Below are 20,445 nucleotides of genomic sequence, written 5' to 3'. Positions count from 1 at the left end.
AATTGGGTCCATGTATGTGATGTTATAGAATTATATCTGTTTGCCTATGTGCTCTTCCCCCACCCTGAAAATGTCTTTTAAGTCAGAAATTGGGAGCTGGAATTTTGCAGAGTCTATAATGCCACACTGACAAGAAAATGAGGTATTTCTTACCAACTAAATGCCTAAATTCAAGTCCTGAGTCATCCCCTGTTCATCTTCACAATAAGGTAAGCTATCTTACAGTTAAAAAATCAGGTGGAAGAAGGTTCTTTCTCAATCATTTATTCCTCCTCCTTAATTATGAAACAGGTATAAGAATTCAGGAGCCATGAAATTAATTATTTTTTGAAAAACATTTTGTTCAGTTATTCAGTATAGAGAATAAATGACTAAATGCTACAAATCCTCAATCCTCACAATTCTGACTAATACTTCCTATCGATGTTTGTACCCAGCCCAATCAGAAATTGTCATGAAAACAAAATATCAACCAAGAACTAGATAACCGGACAACTTAAATTTCAGAGATGATTTATGTTCACAGTTCTGCACCCAGCAGATTACTTGAAATTGACATATAATGTCTTCATAGCAGAGATTCTAAATCTTTACTTTTTCATGATAATTAGCATATATTTTACATAAGACTATTTTTTCTGTAACTACTGAAAACCCTTATCTGCCTATGTACCTTGCTGCAACACCACAGCAGCATAACTGGATGAACTATTTTGGCATCGCCATCTGTCCAAATAACCAGGCTGAAATATGCACCGAAAGGATCCCAAAGCTATCTCCTATATCTTCCTCTGGCTTCTTTCAATCTGTACACAGCATTTTCTTCTTAGTTTTCACTCTGGTTTCTTAATCCAGCAGACAATACATTGGCCACAGTGACAATAAACTTAAGCAAACAGTACTAACATTCACATTTTCCACGGCTCTTGACCAGGTGTGTGCGCATTGCTTCACAAGATAATTTTTAAATATGGTACTAAACAATGGAAATATAAAATGCACCCTATCTATTATGCCCTCATCTCCAGTATGTTATCTAACATACCTAATCAATATTTTCATTTGCAACCCCCATCTAATTTTTGCAATTCAATAATCTAAGCCTTCCATGAGTGTAACAAGCAGTACCTATTAAAGAATAACCTGTGCCTTAACATACCCTTCAACAGACCCCTGATTCAGCAGCCACCATGGGGGGGTCACTCACCTTCTTTCTCCTCCTCCTCTTCTTCTTCTCTTTGGCTGCTTGGGCTTGCTTGTGCTCCCAAACCAGGTTGGTCAGGTTGGCCACATACTCATCCGTCTGCTGCAAAAGGTAAGCTAAACGCCTGTCCTTCTTCTGATCGATCAGTTTTCTGTAGCCCTCTTCATCTTCAGCCTAGTAAGGAGAAAAGAGCAGGTTAAGGGCATCAGGAAAGTTTGCAGACAACTCTGTTTTCCATTCATCCCTGCCCTTGACAGTCTGAACTTAGACTAGTGGGGATTGCAGAGAAGCAATGAGCCAGACTTCGCAAGCCTTCACTCGTAGTCTGGGACTGGGGGAGCATGCAGGGAAGGGGGACGCCTCAGGACCCCAGGATAGTGGGGTTTCTGGCAAAGTTAGGATGCATGGCCCCCCTCTGGGACCAACACCAAGGGATGTGTAGTGTGACCAAATACTTCGAGTCAATGCCTTCTCCTTCTATATTTTTGAAATGTGCACAAAAATGTGTTAAAATTTGAGAATCCACCAACTGAGGTTTAATTTTAACTTTATATTTTGGAAAATTTCAAATATAATCAAAAGCAGAGAGAATAGTATAGTGAACCATCATATAGCTAACACCAAGCAAAAAAAATCAGCTGATGGTCCTCCTGTTTCATTGCTACCATTTCACCCTTCAAATTCTCTGCCAGCCCCAAACTGGATTTCCTTGAAGCAAATTTCAGACATATATCCTTTCATTCATAGATAAGTATTTCTAAAGATAAGGAATCAAATGAGCTTTTAACAAAATAACTTTTTATAGTTCAAAGCAACTTTTTTTTTTGGAACTACAAACATTGTAGTTGCTAGGAAAGATCAAATTTGGGAGATTTCTGCCACAGGCCTGCACTGAATTATGATCCTCAGTGGCTGGAGACAGTTAGCACCTGATGTTGGTCCTGCTCAGCAATGAAACAGGTACAGTAATTCGCACCTCCACCTGCCTTTAAGCAACATTATGAGGTTAAATGGAATAAAAACATGGATGAACTCTGAACCATCCCAAGAGAAATCTTTTTGTATACATCTCAATAAAATGACACACGAAAACATTTTTCTCGTGTGACACCAGGATAAAAGAAACATGCTGCAAAATCTTCAAGAGGCAACTCCATTACAGGAAAGCTTAGGATCTTCAGTCCAAGGTGTCACGCTAGCATTTGCCCGAGCGACAGCAATTTCATCACTCAGTCTAGTGCTGACTGCCCTGTGATGTGCATGAGCCTCAAATGCTATTATAACTCTAATTGCTTTTGGTTATGGTTGATCTCACTTGAAGAAAGAGTGATAAAAAAAAAAAACAAAAACAACTTCAGTTCCTCTGTTATCTGTATATTCCATCATTTAATTGCAAAAATTAATGATTTGCAAATGCCTAATCATTAGTGTCAAAACAATCTGTTTCTGAAGTTCTGGTATAGTTTCTCTTTAGTTGAATCAGACAAATTTGACTGCTTACTGCTCAAATTACTATAAAATGGTCACACTAGCTATTTAGAAATCTCTTGGACTGTCCCCTCCCTCACAGAAAAGGGAAAGGGAGACAGGATAAGAAGGTAACATTTAGTAGTACCTGGACACAGAGACTTTTAAAATATGGTTTTTACTCTCCATAATTCAAAAGAAATTAATGAAAACAAAATGCATACCAGCAAGGAAGACAGCGTCACTTAGAATTTTCCAGGGACATGATATGGACTGAGGCTACTGACCTTATCTTCATCCCATCAGATATTATGTCCCAGATAGAATCTGCAGGTACCTTGTCATTATAGATCACATGCACTTTTCTAAAATTCAAAGTGTGTTCTGAGGTTTGATCACAAAAATGATGGTCAATAAGACCAAACACTCAGGCCAGTGATGTAAACCAATCTCTTCTATGTTTGACCAGCCATTTAAAAAGAACATAGTGCAAATGTGATGATCCATGAATGGCCTTCAACAATAATATAGCTATTAGAAAAAAAGCAACCCTCAAAATTTACTTTAAAAAAAAAATCACTGTTTACACTATTAGAGAATAAACAGTTCTTGCCATCAAAAAAACAATAAACACCAGAGACTGCCAAAAGAGACCTTCTTAAAGAAGAAACACATTATTGAGTTGCTCATTTGAAACAACTTGTGTCATAAGTCTCCAAGTGGCAATATTTTAAAAAGAACTGAATTCCCATTCTTCCACATCTGGTTATCAAACTCCTACAAAACACTGTACCTTGCTTTATGGGAGAAGCTATAATCTGAACAGCAATGCCACCCTAGGACACAGAAATACTGTACTCATCAGTTGTGCCCTAGATTTGTGGCATTCATTGTTTAGGAAAGAAAAGATGTCTTACTCCAACCTCCTGAAGTTAAAAGAAACTATTTAATATTTTTGACTAGCACTTTCATTTTCTCCTTCCAATACTCCCATATTTAACCTTTTCAACACTGAAAGGATGTGAACGGTACATTTGCCCAGGTTCCAGAAGATGGGCCCCTTACCATCAGTCTCCGCATTCTCTCCTTTTCGATCCTCTCTGTCTCTTTCTTCTGCTCCCTTTCGGTATTGGCGTGCCAAGTTGCCACGGCTTTGGAAAGCTTCTGGATCTTCCCTGCCACAGACCGATGGTACTCCTTAAAATCTTTTGCATGTTGCAAAATACTGTTCAGGTATTCCTAAAAGGATCCAAAGAGGGGGAAACGACACTTAAAATCCATTTCCAAATGTCCTAGGAGGTTTCAATGCAGTCCAAGAAAACTCTCAGTGTGGATTTATCAAAAATGAAAAACTAGAATGTTTTGGGACAGATGCCCTGATGTCTCTGTTTCTGAGGTACGTACGGGCTGCAGGCTCATGAAAAGGTAACCTCTCAAAGTCGGTGTTGTTCCTTTGTTTGTTGCAAACTTTCTCAGCCTTGAGGGTGTGGCCATATGAATAGGGGAAGACTGAGATAAATCTGAATAATGACAACAATAAAACTTAAAACAAATCACTCTAAAATATATGCTTAGGTACTCAATCCTGACTCAAAATAAGTTTACACAAATCTAAAATAGGCATAATTTGCATCTCCTTTTTAAATAAGAGGGGAAATGTGTACCCTGTTTACCATAAAATCCTAACATTTTTTTCAAAACAAAGCTGAGCACTAAATTAGGCACAGAAAAACAAACATAAAATTTATAGGATTATGACACAAAATCAAATCCTACATCAAAATATTTCCATCCCCTAGAAAAGAATGTTTTTAAATATTTGCCCCTGTGAAACCTCTAACTGGGCTTTCCAAAGAGCCCAGGATACTATATTTATATCTGTTATAAAAATAACTTTTTGCTCTCTTCTTTTCTTCTCCAAGTTCCTTTTCCCCAGAGCTTTGTGCTAGGAAAACCAGCCCATGCCACCCAGTCAGCAGGTGACCCTGTGTGGTAGGTTCAATTATGTAGCCCAACAAACACACGTTCTTAATCTTAATCTGTGTCCCTGTGGGCGTGAACCCATTGTAAATAGGACCTTCTGAAGACATTATGTTTAGTTAAGGTGCAGCCAACTGAAAAAGGGCGGGTCTAATCCATATTAGGAGACCTTATAAAGGGAAGAAAACAGAAGCCAGAGACAGAGACTGCCTCAGGCAGGAGGCAGAAGCCGGAAGTCAGCAGAAACCGGAAGAGCAGACACAAAGAGAGAGAAAGACCCCCAGATGACAGGAGGCAGAGAGATGCAAGCCAAGGAGCCCCAAGGACTGCAGCGAGTCAGCACCAGAACACTACAGATTTGGGAAGACAGCCTGGCCTTGCCGATATGTGGATTATGGACTTCTGTTGTTAAGCCAACCCATTTTGTGGAATTTGCCATGGCTGCTGGCAAACTGAGACACCACGGATCATGAACATGACCCCTGAAGGGAATTCAAGAAAGTTGCTCCCTCAGCTCACGTGTTACTGACCGATTGTGTATCCCTGGGCAAGTCTCTCTCGTACCTGTCCTGGTCTAAGTGCCCGCATCTACAAACTGTATAGGCGGACTACAGAACTTCTAAGGAACCCTCCTCTTCAGTGATCTCCCCACCACCCACAATGCGGCATTTCTTAGTAGTTAAGACTCCATCCAATTACTTTATAGGCCACCTCTGTTAAAATGAGGCTAAGAAAAGCATGGGGTCTGTAATGGCTTGAATAGTGGCCCCCTCCCCAAATTTATGTCCACCTGTAACCACAAAATGTGACCTTATTTGGAGGTAGGGTCTTTGCAGATTTAATTAGTTAAGAATGTTGAGGGAAATCATCCTGGACTTAAGGTGGGCCCTAAATCTAATGACTTGGTATCTTAATAAGAGAAAGGAAAGGGAGACTTGGAGACACACAGAGGTACAGTGAAGGAGGCCAGGTGAAGAAGGAGCCCAAGATTGGAGTGATGCAGCTCCCAGCCCCGGGATGCCAGGACTGCGGGCAACCACCAGAGGCTAGGAGAGAGGACGGGAAGGTATCTCCCTTGGAGCCTCTGGAAGGGGCCAACCCAGTTGCCACCTTGATTCTGAACTTCTGGCCTCCAAAACTGTGCAGGGATAAATTTCTGTGGTTTTAAGCCACCCAGTTTGTTTGTAATTTGCTCTGGCAGTCCTAGGAAACTGGAACTGGGTCCAGGCACCTGGTGCTTCTGCCGGCGTTTCCTCTCCTGCTCGATCTTCTGCTGCTTCTCCAGCTTCTCCGTCATGCGGGCTTCCCGCAGAGTCTGCCGCTTGCTCCGTTTGTAGGCTTTGGAGTTAAGAGCCGTCTCCAGGGTTGTGTCCCGGCGCATGCAGGCCACCACCTCCTGTCGCAGCTGTCGGGAGGTGACAGTGAGAGAGCTCCCCAAACGGAACCCGATTCCCGAACCCTGGCCCTCTCTCATTTCTATTTAATGGAAAGAAGGGGAACTCCCCACGAGTTTGTCAATCACAGCTGGGCTTTTACTAAATGAAGGAACGAAATAATTCCAAATCTATGTGGTATTTTCAAAGATGGTATAAGTTTTCTTTCCAGATAATTCAGATTAAACTAATTATAGCTCTGTCATAGTAAAAATAAGTAAATGTTGTCCTGGCTTTTGAATAAATTCATTCATTCTATTTTATTATTCTAATGATGTTAATTAGTTAATAGGCTTTTTTTATTTTTACTTTGCTTTAAATACCATACTAACATTCTCTTTGTGCTAAATGATTAACTTTAATGATGTTCTGCAAAAAGAATAAAAGAAATACTTTCTGTTCCTGTTGTATGGTAGCAGCAGGTATTCAAACAATGTTAATTCAGAGTCTCACATAAAGGATGGCAGGTACCAGTTGTAGCTTCCTCCCACTCTTAACAATGATATTCTTTACAAGATATTTAATTTTATATTATATCACGGACTTATTTTATATGATCAAAAATATAATATCCATAGTTTATGTTATATAGTAGGAAGAGTTACGGGGATTGGGAATACGTGTAACAATAATTCAATTGAACCTGAAATCAGCATCAATTGCAATTGATAACAGATTTTTCAATAATATTAAACAAAAATCAGAGACCAATAAGAGTCCAGCATAATGAAGCTAATTTGAATATAATCTTATTCCTGAAAGTCTATCTGGTTAATATTCATTCATTTAACAAAGTTTTGTCAAGCACTTTATTAATTAATGCGTATCTTGACGTCACCTTTAAGAAAGAAATATATGGAACACAGAGAAGTTTCATCCCCCCATTTAAGTTTAAATCTATGCTCAAAAAGCTACAGCCAAGTGGCACCTAACTATCACTGATGTCCTCTTGTGATATTATAAATAGTAAGGCAAATGTACACCAAAGTTCCTATGACAGTAGCAAGTGGGGGTAGCCTTGTGATTTCAGTCACATCCTCCAACAGACCAACCCAGGCAATTCAATGCAAACTACTCTCATTCATTATTAATTCATTTTGCATGCCCTGGGACCTTAACAAAACAAACCCATCTGACTGAGAATGAAATGCTTGTTATCCCATTTGGCTTAGTGAAGCAGTATGTGGAATAGAAGACCCACTCCTTTTGGGTCCACAAGCCAAAACTCACCAAAGTGGAAATAAGCTCTTCTTCATGCCACTAGCCTCCTACTGATTTAGAAATCATAGAATCTATCATTAAACCAACTTTTATTAATTACTGACTACTAGGAACTGTAACAAGAACAACAGATAATAATTCACTAAAGTATTAGTCAACATGTGGATCTGCTCCAAACTTAGATTTTGATGGATAATCAACAGTTTTTATGTGTTTGTATAAATCATGAGCTATTCATTCAGTAGAGTGGCTATCACATTTGTTAAACATTTTTTCATAGCCATGGCTAATATTTTATGTTTGTGCTTATAAAGAAGTTCCAATTTACCACTCTCTTATTTTTCTTAGGAGTCATAAAGGCAAACATGAGCTATCCCATTTGTTTCCCAACTTTTATACACAGAAACCAAAAGCCATAACTTTAACTTTGTAAACTAGAGGAGAAAAAATGTTTCAGATATACAGAAGAGAAAAACAGAATAATAAGCAGTTCCTTTTCATTACTGTTAGCTGTGTGCTGTTTGTCTAAAAGATATGCTATTTTATTAAGTTTATATTTTTATAACAATCTTGAATAGACTTAATGGAATCTCACAGATCATACTCTACAATTACATTTATTTCCTACACCTCAGATTCACTGGGGAAAAGGTATTACCTGACGTTGGAAATTGAGTAACCGAAGTGCTTTCAGTTCCACGGTTGCTTTGGTTCGTAAATCTGGTGGCAAGGAGCCAGGAAGATTTTCCAGTTCTTGTATCCTATGAGCAATGCGAGCCTGAAGTCTAAATGAGATAATAAAATCGGTTGGGGAGCAGGGAGATGGGGGGTAGGAGTATACATTAAAATTTAGTCTTAAATGATAAACAATAACCTTAGGTTTAAGTTCATGGCCAAATATACCCCAGATACTGATGGTCGATTTCTGACAACACACTAGATATTCTGATGTTAAGCAGAAAAAAGCTACCTTTGCATTAATGCAGGCAGGTGCTGTATGTTTAACATAACCCTCTGAGCTTCCACATACCTCTCCCTAACATCGAGGAATGAAAGCTTCTAAGACTTCTAGGAGGAAACTCAAACACTATTGCTCACTCCAAACAGCAAGGGAAAAATAAGAGCAAGAAAATTTAACTTGTTCCAAAATTCCATCCAATCAGAGTGCAGTACGGAGACAACAGTTTTCTTTCTAACTTTCAGTTCTGCCCTAAGGCAACTGGGCCCTTTGCCCACCTTACCAAGATGCTGATGACGAAAACCATGAAGGCGAAGCAGGCAAGGGCAGTTTCAGGCGCTGAGGGCACAGAAGGCAGCCAACCCTAACCATTCAGAGAGAGCCCTCCCAACCACGACCACTTCCTCTCTGAGCCGTGCTTGTTGGAGAAAAGGCAAATTAGGGCATTTTTTCAAACCCAGGTTTGGGGGAAGCAGATTTAATAGTTATTTAAAAACTAAGAATTTTTATAGAATTACTGGGGATTTGCATTTTAGAGACCATCAAAAATATAACTGCAGGTCCTTCCTCATAACAAATGCAGAATAGAAAATAATAGGCTGCTCATTTTCATCATTCATTTAGGACTCTCCCACTAGATATGCTCCTGGTTTTAGAGTTTACCTGGATCCTAATATAATTTTAATCTCACAAATAACTTTATGCCAGTTAAATGTATTTTTAGAACTCCCTCCCCCCAAATTCTGGCAAAACTATATTAGAGTATATTTTAAGAAAGAAAGAATAGTAATAAAAATGGTAATAAGTTAAACTAAGTTAACACTAACTTATCGCATTTAATGTACAATCTTATTTAATTTTTTTTTCTCTCTCTCTCTCACACACACACACTCCTACAAGTTAAATGCTATTATAGTCCCATTTTATTGAAAACTGAAACTTGGAGATACTAAACATGTAAACCTCATAGAGCTAGTAAAGCAGGGCCCAAGACCGGGATCCTGGTCTACCCAACACTAAAACCACTGCAATCATACAGCAGATAAATAGAACACATTTTCTATCCCTGGACCTCAACTCTAAAAGCTGATAAATCAAGATTCTGTTTAAAAGTAATATAATGGTTTTGTCAACTTTTATGATGCTATATATATTAAGATTAAAAAGTAGAACTTTCTGAGACTTATATGCAGCAAAATAGCTTCACACTTCATATAGCCCCAAATACCAAAAAAAGTGCTTCATCTTAAATAGACTTTATTTTTTAGATCAGCTTTAGGTTTACAGAAAAACTGCACAGAGATTCCCATATCCCCTTCCCCATACTTCCCACCCCTAGTTTCTCCTATTAAAATAAGTGCTTATTACAAACTTATAGTTGTTTGGTTTGGGAGAGAAATAAAATGTCACCTCTTTCAAAATCAGAGCCAGAGAATTGCTTACTTTTTCACTGATTTTTCCAAATATAATATTTATGAGAGACTGCTGTTTAATTTGGCACATACATGCTATTAATTCTGATCTCTGGAATAAATTACAATCATATTGTTTTATTACTAGCATTTTCATTATTACCATCCTGTTATTTTAACTGTGGATACCATCACAAATAATAGCACTTTAAAATGGTTTAATCATGCAACAGACTAAGAATTTGTTCAAACAACAACGAACTTTCATCATTTTTCTCTTTTGGTAAAACTGTTCAAACTCCCCCAACTTTCTTCCATATTCCTTCTACTACAAATGCTCCTGGGATTATCATCATTTTTTTTCACTATATGAAACAAATGCCAAATGCCTACTTTATTTACCTAATTCAGCTTCTTAAATATCCATATAGCCCAAAACTTCAAAATACAGCAACAGATGGTGCAACTTAACAATTTGGATTTTAAGAGAAAAATCCACCACTGATTTTTTTTCCAAATACATAGTTTAAAGGGGGAAAAAAAACCTGAAACAATTTTACTTTTGTAGGATGGAGACCATTCTAAAGGGGAAATTAAGTATCACAGTGGTGTGTGATGATGGCCAAGAATTTTATTCTACTTCCTCGATTCTACATTTATTATAGATCTTTCACATTTGAATATCCTAGAACTCAAATTATCCCTTGGTATTCTGGTTTACCTTCTTTGACAGAGTAGGTCAGGTGCTGAATTAGAGGAATAGCTGCGTTTTCCCTAATCTTCCAAAGAACTATGGAACTAGGACTAAATAATCTTAGGACAACAAGGCTGATAACTGCAGAAATGAAATCACACTGAACTAAGAGGAAAGGAGTTGGGGGTGGGAAGCTGGGGTTGGTGGGCCTTGTGGTAGATGGGTGATAGGTGACTGGGGCATTGGAGTAGATGGGGAGCTGGGGGGTACACTTCTTTCAGGAAGGACTGCTTCTCCAAAAGGGCCTAGTGATTTGTCAGCGAATCTCAGATTCCCCAGCACAAAAGAGTCTGTCTTTTATAAAAAGGAGGCAAGAACTACAAAGTACAGGCTATGGGAGAAGAAGACTCCAGTCTGGATAGACACCACAGTGAAATTATATGCATTTGATTCAGCACATGGGGGGTGGATAGCAAAGGGGAGAGGAGGGGCTTCTTCAACGTAGACAATTTTATCTTTTTGTTGTTGTTGTTGTTAATAGAAATTTTCATTTTAAATAATGCTCCTCTCCAGGCAATTTTCATCTCCCCATCAATGGGATTCAGTAGGTAGTCCGATAAAGAGATTCAAAATTCTAAACTTCCCGAAACAACAACAAGATGTAATACTGCATAACTGCAGGAGGCTCATTTACCGTCCTCACGAGTACAGAAAATTGAAGCAGAATTAGGTCACTCAGGTTTTTCATACAGATTGAACAGCAAATCAAGAGGGGTTACTGTTCTGGCAAGAAAAAGAGTTCCATTAAAGGCAACAGATATTTGTTCAGGTCCAAAGGAGAAGTTTATGATTCCTGTAGGAGAGTTATTTAACAGAAAATGACACTGGTACATTTTGTTCCTTCAAGGAGCTGAGTGACACTTGAAAGAGAGAGAGAGACAGAGGGAAGGAGAGAGACTGACTTTTTGTAACTCTGCTGGCAAAGTGGCCATTGGTAATTTTTGAGAAGAAATTTTCAGGGTTGCAATGGAGGAAAGGACAGAACAAAAATCACAGGTAAGCAGCCGATGTTTGCCTCCTGAAACAAGGAGGACATACTACTGTTTTCATACTAAACTCTGACTTGATACCAAAGAGGGCTGACATATTCAAAGAAGCTCTTCCCATATAAACTCCTTTGGTGTGAACCACCTCTTTCATGCAAACATTTGTGGAATTAGTTTACAGGGCAATCAGACAGTTCCTGTAGTACTTCTGATCAAACATCTAACTCTAAGCGGAAGAAACTGAAATTGAGAAGGTAGGAAAAGAAAGAAAAAGCAAAATAACACATGGAAATGCCTCTACCACTTAGAGGGAAGCAATAAAGTTCCATTGTAAAAGAAAGCTGGTTGAAAAGAAAGGATCCAATTTAAATGGGGAAAAAATGTTTAACTGGAGAGTTTGTACAGCTCTGAGGCAAAGCATTCATATAAAGAAACTTATTTATGCTACTACTGAATAAAGAAGATCAATTTGCCAAAATTCTGATTTTATGATGTACAAGGAAAAGCAGCCACTTGGCTTACAAGTTTTGTTAAAAAATAAGATTCTGACAATTTTCAGACAAGGTAAGTGAAATTACAACGGTCAAAAAAATTAACATCTGTTAAAGAGTTTCTGACAGATGATGTTCCCTCAAAGTTCATCAAATTGTAAAAGAAGCTTTTTTTTTAAAGACCTTGCTCAAATCATCCATCAGATGATCAAGATACCCAGGACTCTTAAGGCTAGTAAGTCATTCTATTGCAGAAGGTCAAAAGGAAAACTGTTTCTCAGCTGTCTTTTACAAGTGCCTGAGGGACTTAATCTAACCCTTTTAAGGGATGAATTTAACTAATCTCTGCAGCTGAACAATTTATCTTCATCCAGGCAGAAATCAGCTATTGCTGTATAACTAAAGATAAAACATACCCCTCAATCTGCCAATACAAACCTATGCTTTCTCTACAGATGGCCATGGGAAATTTTAGGACAAAGGACACACCAGCTTTTTGGACCCAGGTTGTCCAGATTAATCATTCCAAAAGCCATGCGGTTTTAAAAAGGAAGAGCCATTTATTAAGTAATAATAATAATATGAAAAAGAGCCATTTTTACCACATTCTGCAATGTTTATAATTTAAAAGATACTAACACTTCTTTTTTTAATTAATGCAGGAGTGGAGGACAAAAAGCTTTTTTCACACATTGGATAGGTTACATTGTACCACTTGATACTAGGCACTTTGAGAGACTATCCATTAAGAATCACTTCCCAAATCGATGCTAAAATTAGCTCAATATAAGAATGGCCTGCAGTTAAAAATCTGGCAAAAATGATAAAGAAAATTTTGGAGTCAGCAAAATAGAGTCCAAAACATACACACATAAAGAAAAGTGCAGGCTGAATAAGGAAAAAAACTCGAGAAGTTTTATATAAAATTTCTAGGTATAGCGTATCTTAACTTATGAGGGTATTTTGCATTATTTAACAAAGGTTCTGGTAGCACAAATACCTCTGGGTAGGGAAAAAAGTGTTAGCTTTAGGAAATTAAAATTTGGTAATAACTAAATGATACTTCCCTAAGCTACTTCTGTCTTTCAACACTTTTGACTATTTTTTTAATCAACAGCAACATAAAGTACTGTTTTTCTGCTCCAGATGAGCATGCAGTTCTAGTATACAACACACAGCATTTATTCACCAAACAAAATTTGCCCATCACTGCTAAAATATTAATTGATGATGGGTATGCGGCTCTAAAGGTGTTGGGGATTGAATCACATTCTCTACAAAGGCTTGTCCTATGGATGTGGGCCCATTTGTAAACGGGACCTTTGAAGATGTTATTAGTTATGGGGTGCCCAAACTGAATGTAAGTGGGCTTTAATCCAACATGGTTGAATTCCTTATAAGCCAAGGAAATTGGACATGGAAAGATTAGCCTCGGCGAACAGACAGAGGTGGAAACCAACAGAACTTGGAAGAGAAAGAAGACAGCACCATGTATATTACCATGTGACAGAAGAGCCATGGAACCCCAAAGATTGTCAGCCAGCCATTAGATGATGACCCTGGGAGAAGCAGGCCTTCTAGTCCCTGAAACCGCGAGCCACTAAATTCCTGTTGTGAAGCCAACCCATCGTGTGGTGGTTGTTTTAGCAGTCAGGAAACAAACAGCAACATAAAAGTGGCTGGAGACAGCAGTATAAAAGTTTTTAATTGATGAATAGTAATAGTAATGAGATTAAAGTTACAGTCTTCATCCAAAAAACTATACACATCTAATAGCAAATAATTGTGAGTTCTTTCAGAGTAACCCTCAAACCTGATAACTCAGTATTTTAATCTTGTAACAAATAAGTTGTGCTTTTTAATAAAGATTGAGGCAATGTTTTAAAAGGGAGCCCAGACATTGTTTACTAACATTCTGTATAATTTTTAAACCTCTGATTTTCTTTTAAATGGAATAATATTTGGGAAATAATAATGATCACTAATATTTATTAAATACTAGGTGTCAGGTGTTGTGTTCATTTCATCTTCACAACAACCCTATAATGACCCTCTTTTAACATGAGGAAACTGAGTCACAAAAAGGAGATGTATCTTGACCAAGGTAACATAGCTAGTGAGTGGCAGATCATACTTCCTGGAAGAATCCAGAAACCATGCTGTAAGCTTTGTTTTATCTTGACTCAGTACTATACTCCCCCTTGTATCAGTATTGAGTCATTTATATCAGGGTCTGAAAACTACCACCTGGGGGTCAAGTCCTACCCACAGCCTGTTTCAGAACACAGCCAGACCATTATTGTCTACGGCATCTTTCACAGTACAGGGATAAAGTCAAGATCACATGGCCCACAAAGCCTAAAATATGTACTATCTGGCCCTTTCCAGAAAAAGTTTGCTGACCCCTGATTTAGATAACTGTGCCAAATCAGGAGAAAATTATGTTTTCTCAGTACAAGTTTAACCTTGAACCCCATATGAAGACACATAAAGCTTACCCATAAAGCTGGACCAAGCCTTAGACAGAAAATGGATTAACTGAAGCAAAGAATAAACACCAAGCTACCAAACTATGCATTAGTGTCAAAAGATGTGACATCAACCTGAAGGTCAAACAATGCTCTCAGTGTCCAGTCCTCTCACAGTCGATTCTCAAGCACAAACCCACAAACAGGAAAAATGCATTGCTTTATCTAAGGGTGAGATGCCCACTGTCTTGGAGCCACATAAACTCCAGCAGGTTTGATCTCTATATCCCCCGAGTCTAACACAATGCCTGGCATGTCATAGGGGCAGACGAAAACTTTCTTCCTGAAGTTGGTGAAAAGCACAGTCTGTTTAACCCAGAGCCAATAATAGTACATCCTCCTCCAGTAGCAAATCTCTGACCGCTCTGCAAATCATTCTCAGTGGCCTGGCTTTCATCCTTCCCTATTTCCTTTGGGCCTGAGCCTGTCCACTCACCCAGGTTTTAGGGCTCCTGCGAGAACACAAGTGGAGCCACCCCTGGGCGGCGTGTTTACCTGTATTCCCGCTCCTGCAGGATCTCCACGGGGTCCAGTCCTTGTGGCTTCTGGATGGGGCTGATCCGGCTGTGCTTCTGCTGCAGCTGAAGGATGGGCGAAGGCTGCCCCGGCGCGGGCTGCGGCGCAGAGGGTCCGGGCACGGCGGCGGCGGGCGGCTGCGCTGCGGCGGCGGCGGCGGGGGGCGCGGGCGAGGGCCGGCCGCTGGGCGCGGGCACCGGCAGCTTCTGCGGGGTGCTGGGGCCGCTCAGCTCGGACACCGGGCCTGCAGGACAAGAGCGACATGGGCAGCCCAGGCGGGACGCCGCCTGCGGGACATGCCCTGCCCGCTGCTCCCAGGGCCAAGAAGTGGGGACAACCAACTGTCTTAAGCACCTAAGTGGGAGAGAGAGGAGCGGGAGAGAGTAGGGGATGAAAAGAGGGGAGGAAGCAGAAAAGGGAAAGGGGAAAGAACAAGGAAAAAAGAAAAAGAGGAGAGGAAAGTAAAGGAAGCGGGGAGGAAACAGAAGCAAAGGAAAAGAATCTGGCATCTTTCTTCATAGGGAAATGGCATTCCTTAATGAACACTGGAGAAAGTGTTCCAAAATATGACTCTTAAGTAATAAATTGGTTAAGGAAAGGACTGTCAGCTTTTAAGCTAGCTCTATAGTGGGTTCTTAAGAACTCTGTTTTCAGAGTTCAAAAAAGTAAGGGAGTCACCTAATCGCCATATGCAATTTGAGTATGGTCCTAAAATCACATTTTGCAAATTGCAGCCCAGGAGCCTTCAGATAGGCTTACCTAAATCCCAGTGTGGAACAGCCCCACTGTTAGAACTACTGCTTTACACGTACAGCAAGGAGCTTGTCCTATGATTTGTCCTATGATTTGAACTCAAAGGGGCACATATGTTTCCTGAACATTCTATAACACATCTTTCAAGTTAACAAGTGAATCTTCGGTACTTAAAAATGTTTACTACACATTAGAAAGTATTTCTAAAAGCATTCAGTAGGAAAAAATTCCACTTAATAAAAATTAGCAGTTATTAATATTCGAGAGAGCATTTTTCTCATGTTATCATAATAAAGGGACATGCAATCATCAAGCTTATCAAAATGCACTTAATAAATTAATTTAAAATAATTTTCTACATTAAACTTCAAGTGTTTAAGTTACTTTCTAGGTATAGACCAAAAACAAGAAGCGTTTCATATTTAGTAAAGGTGAATTTTTACAAGGTTAGCGATGCTACCAGATAAGTTGTTAGTAAATTAAAAAGAAAAAGAAAAAAAAAAAAGAACCTCAGTATGCAGATGTTAAAACCACTAATAGGCATTCTTCCAAGTATTTTCCATATCCTTTCTAAGAAAAATTAAAGTTATTAAGTGGTGGTAAAAATAATAGTCTAAATACTTCAGAGTAACTTAATAATTAACCATACAAAGACATATATTATGAAAAATTGGACACATTTATTCAATTTCCAACAAGCACAATTTAGAAATGGGTTTAAATGACAGTGCAAGGGTAGCTATAAGCAAACATTTTGACAGGAGGAATGGGAAGAACAAACTACTTAGGAAACTACAGTGCATGTGTGTGTGTGTGTGTGTGTGTGTGTGTGTGTGTGTGTGTTATGGTATTACCCTTGTTCTTTTTCCCCCTTCTTCTGGAATTAGGTAAAACTGTCAGACCTTCCAAAATCTGGAAGGGCTATATAAAATTTCTTCTTGAGTTAATTGCAGCCCTGGTTCTAGAGGTTGATGAAAAAATCTCAGGGGAAATTGTATTTCTTTTTTTTTTTTAATTGTAGGTATTGCAGAGTTACCATCATAACAAAGAGGTTCTTTTGACCTAAGTACTTTCTGATTTTTTTCTGAATAGGAGATCTTTTATATAATGCATAGCTTTTCATAATATTTTATGTTTAGAGTCCCTTTCATCTATATATATGAGAAGCCCACTTTTAAACATTAAATCTCAGGGTTGTTAAGCATAGGAGTGAGTTACGAAGGGAGGTTTTAGTGTAATTTCTTTCCTAGAGGTCTTTAAAACGGTAATTTTTCATTTGAGTTGCTTTAGGTGTGATCCAGTCAAAAGAGAGGAGATAGAGATATTTAAAACTTTTTTTCAAATCTCTGGGATTCTATGAATCCCCTTAATAAGTTCAGGAAGCTGGGAGAATTAAATATATTTGAAGACTTGCTATAAACATACTGAATCATGAATTTTAGGCCCTGTAAACACTACCACCTTTAATTCTAAAAAATGGGTCTTTCAGTAAGATATCATAATAAATACTTTAAACACAGTTCTCAAAGTATTTTTCCTCCTTTCAAAGTTTACTTTATCAATAGTAACAATGCAATAGATGTGTTACATTTCACTTATTTTGTGTGCTCACTTCTTTAGCATTATTGCCTTTAAATTTCTATGTAAAAGCCTATGAAGACTCTTTGAGGTATATTCAAGTCACTATTTTTAAAATGGCATTTAAGTAAAGGAAAGTATCCAGAGCATGTATCCTTGGCTTACAATTTAGACATTTTTATTCTGTGATTCCAAAAATCTGTCTGATACATACATGGTTAGCCTTCTTCTTTAAATTTAAGTACATTCTTATCTGGTTGATTCACCTTTAAAATTAAGAAGCGTAGAGAAACCCAAACATGGACTTACATATTCAAATCCCCAATGTAAAAGTACTACCACATGCTGTGAATCAAGCAAGTGCCTTTAAAACACCGTGTATCCTTCCACAATGTAAGATAAATTTCAACTCAGCTCCATCACCGATGAGTTGGTGTGAGTTGGAACAAGTGGCTTAATCCCTCTGTGCCTCAGTTTTCCTCATCTGTAGAAGGGGATAATAAAAGTGCCCACCTCAGCAGGTGATGTGGAGGATTCAGTGAGACATTGTGCATGTGCTCAACCTTCAGCTCTTGTCCTTTTTATTGCCATCAAGGACACGGAGGTAAAGAAGCCTAATTTAATTACTCAGCTTTACAGAAAAACTCCATGGCAAAAGCCTTTCTTTTTTTAGGAAATTTGGTACCATATATATGTTGGCAACTTCGGGAGTATTTTTTTTCTATAGAAAACTTAAAAATGTTTCTACAGTTTAATAAAACTCCTAAACACCAATACTCAGATCTAAGTCAGCTTGCCATGTGCTTCCTGCTAATCTGCTGTTAGAGATGCTTACAAGCGAACTCCATTTCCTAACTAAACTCAAGTTCATTTACTGCGTGGGTCTTTTTTCTCCTCCCTCCCACAGACTGTATAAAAACCTCTATTTACAGAGGCTGGGGAACTGAATGTGGCTTGCTGCAGTTAGACATGCCCAGAATGTAACGACGTGTTCATTAGGTTTTATGCCTGTCCCTCAGGCAGCTTACAGAGTTCATTTGCCTGACTGTTCCCAGTTCCTCCTTATCAACAGAAATCATCTCCTCTACACCAGACACTGGGGGTCTGCTAAATGAGAAGACTTTGTCCTAATATCTTCAAACAGAAGACAAATTACATTCTTTAGCTTATCTCCTACTCCCTCTCAAACAGAAACAATTTTGGTTTAATTGTCAAGGGTACAAAATGCCTTCTGCTTTATCTTCACTCCTCACCTTAGGGATCAAGGTGGACATACACCCGGACAATCCTGTGTGAGCCCCAGCCCAGCTAAGGAGGAAGGGTCTAATTGGATGCATCCCTATGCCTGATTTTAAGAAATCAGGAAACAAACACTAAAATATATAAGTTTTACATGCACAGAATTTCCATGCATCCAGAGCTCCCACTTTGCCACTGGCATACAAGAATATTTATGCAAATAACTGTTCTATGTGTTAAGTAAGGATTTAAGTGTTTTCCACAGGTTGAAAAAAAAATGTAATGAGGTATATGTAAACTGAACATACAGAAAAATTTAGATAACCAAAAACAAGAGAGAAGCAGGGGGGAAATCACTGAAAACAATGAGCAATAAAACTTTTATTTTCTACCATCAGCTCCACACTCCAAAACAAAAAGAATTCTTTTTCAGGTTTCATTTTTTTTTCCTTCTGCTTTAATCGCTAAAGGGAAAAGTGAATCAAAATGAAAAGAAAAATGATGGGCTGGATTTGAGTGGAACCCAGAGCAGACAAGGACACAGTCCATTATAAGAGAGGCTGACACTTCGCAAGGGAAAACATGGGACTGAAGAGTTATTTTGTTTGGTGTGCAATTTCTTAAGTAAAACCGTAATTCTCTGGTAGTGGATATGGATGGTGTCACTTTTGGTGAATTATAACTTTGGAGTAGATTTGAGGCAGACCGCCCCAACCAAAAAGTTTCTCTTCACATATGAAAAACATTAGAAAATGGGAAAAAAGAAAAATGGAAACGCCACTACCGCCAGGTAAGTGGACACAATTAAACTTATTTTTCTCCTATCAGTAGGAGTGTTTGTAAGCAATCATGTTTTTACATAGAGGAAGAGGTAGACAGCAATTAATAAATGGTGTGTCATGTTAACTATAAAAAATAATCTTGCCTCACTTTAAATTGTTCTAAATGCCAATCCCCAAAAAACCCCTTTGTCAAGTAAGGTTACCCATCTCCCTAATGAAATCTGAGATCTGGGGACAAGTTCAGCAATGCTATCAGATAGAAGCTTCTCTGCAGTAGCAGGGAGGGGCTCACGTTATTTGAAGGAGATAGCTTCTTTCCTCCTCCATCACAGCCTACTTTCCCATTCTCCCATAAAATCCTGTCTGCCCAATATTTTCATGTTCTAATGAACCAACTGTTGGAAATATAAAAGCCATGAGAAGCAGGTAATAAAATGAATTCCCTGTAATGGCAGAGGCCAAATGAGGGAAGATGTATTAGCGTTGGGTTTAAAAAAAAAAAAAAGGTGCCATCTCTTCTGAAAATGATCCAAAAAATGCTCTCAGGATGGTATTTATTAGGACATGAAATATTAATTATGTATAAGTATTCAGAAAACTGAAACTTCATCCTTTAAATTTTACTACTTTGTTCACTCTTGTTATTTGAACTTTAGATTAAAAGGTTTCTCAAATGACTCATTTGGCTTCCTGCCTTCTTAATACATTTGAATTTTTTCCTGGTGTGTCTAAGTTATTTTTTCCAAATATCACTACTTGTGAAGGTCTGCAATAAGGTGACACCCTAGGAAAAGCTGTGATAAGACCCCTGAGTGCTACCTTTAGGGAGGTTTGGGATTTCCTCTCTTCCTAATCGAGCTATCAGCGCTCTGGTTGTTACTAGTCTGCCCCCACTTGAAACCTTTCTAGTTAATACCCCCTCCATGCTGAGATGTGGGATATAAGGGTCATCACTGTTACTGGCATTGTGTCTAGAGCAAGAGTAAAATGGGTCTGAGTAATTTGCTGAGATACTCCTCCTCTTTGCCCACAGGAGTAAAATGTTTGAGCTTTAGTACACAGACTTTGCAATAGCGTCTTTCCCTGTCTATGTGCTTTTTTGTCACAAAGGAGCCAGAATGGGGAGGTGGTTAAGAACATGAG

General features: G+C 38.6%; 1 protein-coding gene across 6 annotated transcripts in view; it reads right to left on the bottom strand.

The window, feature by feature from the left end:
• Positions 1-20,445, bottom strand: part of SMARCA2 (SWI/SNF related, matrix associated, actin dependent regulator of chromatin, subfamily a, member 2) — a 180,466-nt gene that overhangs the window by 136,138 nt on the left and 23,883 nt on the right. For all 6 annotated transcript variants that reach the window (XM_037798281.1, XM_037798282.1, XM_037798283.1 and 3 more), the window contains 5 exons: positions 14,930-15,194; positions 7,964-8,090; positions 5,883-6,056; positions 3,737-3,910; positions 1,208-1,378 (listed from right to left, as the gene is read on the bottom strand). In XM_037798281.1, coding sequence (XP_037654209.1) covers positions 1,208-1,378; positions 3,737-3,910; positions 5,883-6,056; positions 7,964-8,090; positions 14,930-15,194 — 911 coding nt within the window. The remainder of the gene's footprint in view (positions 1-1,207; positions 1,379-3,736; positions 3,911-5,882; positions 6,057-7,963; positions 8,091-14,929; positions 15,195-20,445) is intronic.

Source organism: Choloepus didactylus, chromosome 10 (assembly GCF_015220235.1).
Source record: "Choloepus didactylus isolate mChoDid1 chromosome 10, mChoDid1.pri, whole genome shotgun sequence".
Classification (NCBI taxonomy): Eukaryota; Metazoa; Chordata; class Mammalia; order Pilosa; family Megalonychidae; genus Choloepus; species Choloepus didactylus.
The sequence above is the reverse complement of the archived record's forward strand: the minus strand, read 5'-3'. Positions and strand labels throughout refer to the sequence as shown.